The 813-nt window shown below is 60.0% G+C and overlaps 1 protein-coding gene across 1 annotated transcript in view; it reads right to left on the bottom strand.

The window, feature by feature from the left end:
- The window catches only part of ATP1A3 (ATPase, Na+/K+ transporting, alpha 3 polypeptide), a 44,751-nt gene that overhangs the window by 36,453 nt on the left and 7,485 nt on the right, over nt 1–813 (bottom strand). Inside the window, 2 exon segments of the mRNA XM_011984124.1 lie at nt 213–347; nt 466–579. Of these exon segments, the coding sequence (XP_011839514.1) occupies nt 213–347; nt 466–579 (249 nt within the window).

Raw genomic sequence — 813 nt, 5'->3', positions numbered from 1 at the left:
CTGAGGGAGAAGGGGCTAGGTCTGGACCCCTGGGTCTGAGGGAGGAGGGGCTGGGCATGGACTTCTGAGTCTGAGGGAGAAGGGGCTAGGTCTGGACCCCTGGGTCTGAGGGAGGAGGAGTTGGGGCCTGGGCTCCTGGGTATGAGGGAGGAGGGGCTGGGCATGGACTCTGGGGCAGCCTGAGGGAGGGTAAAGCCCGGTCCCAGGCCCACCTTGCAGCCGTGGGCTGAGATGATCCGCAGGTCAGCTGGCACTCGGTCTCCGCCCTTGATCTCCACCAGGTCCCCGACCACCACCTCCTCAGCGTTCACCTGCATCTTCTCACCTTCCCGGATCACCAGGGCTTGCTGGGGTGGGATGGAGTAATGTGACCTCCAAGACTCCCTCTGCCTGGGGGGTCACTGGGCCCAGCCCCCAATCCATACACTAACACCCCTCTCTGGCCCCTTGCCGGGCACCCTTCACCTGCGGCACCATGTTCTTGAAGGACTCCATGATCTTGGAGCTCTTGGCCTCCTGGTAGTACGAGAAGCAGCCAGTGATGATCACCACGGCCGCCAGCACGATGCCCAGGTACAGCTGTGGGGAGATGTGGGGATGTTGATCAGGGGCCGCCCATGCCGCTCCCCACCAGTCCCTGCATGCCTGGGAAGGGAGCTTTGTGTCAATGGGGGTCTGTATTTGTGTGTCTGACCCCAAACTGGTTATGAGGGTTGGTGTGTCTGAGTCTCCCCTGTCTGTGCTTGAGTCCCTCTTTCTGTAACAGCTGTGTTGGAATCTAAGGGTCTGTCGATTTTTTTGTTTTTTTTTTTT

This window comes from Mandrillus leucophaeus, unplaced genomic scaffold (genome assembly GCF_000951045.1).
Source record: "Mandrillus leucophaeus isolate KB7577 unplaced genomic scaffold, Mleu.le_1.0 Scaffold106, whole genome shotgun sequence".
Classification (NCBI taxonomy): domain Eukaryota; kingdom Metazoa; phylum Chordata; class Mammalia; order Primates; family Cercopithecidae; genus Mandrillus; species Mandrillus leucophaeus.
The sequence above is the reverse complement of the archived record's forward strand: the minus strand, read 5'-3'. Positions and strand labels throughout refer to the sequence as shown.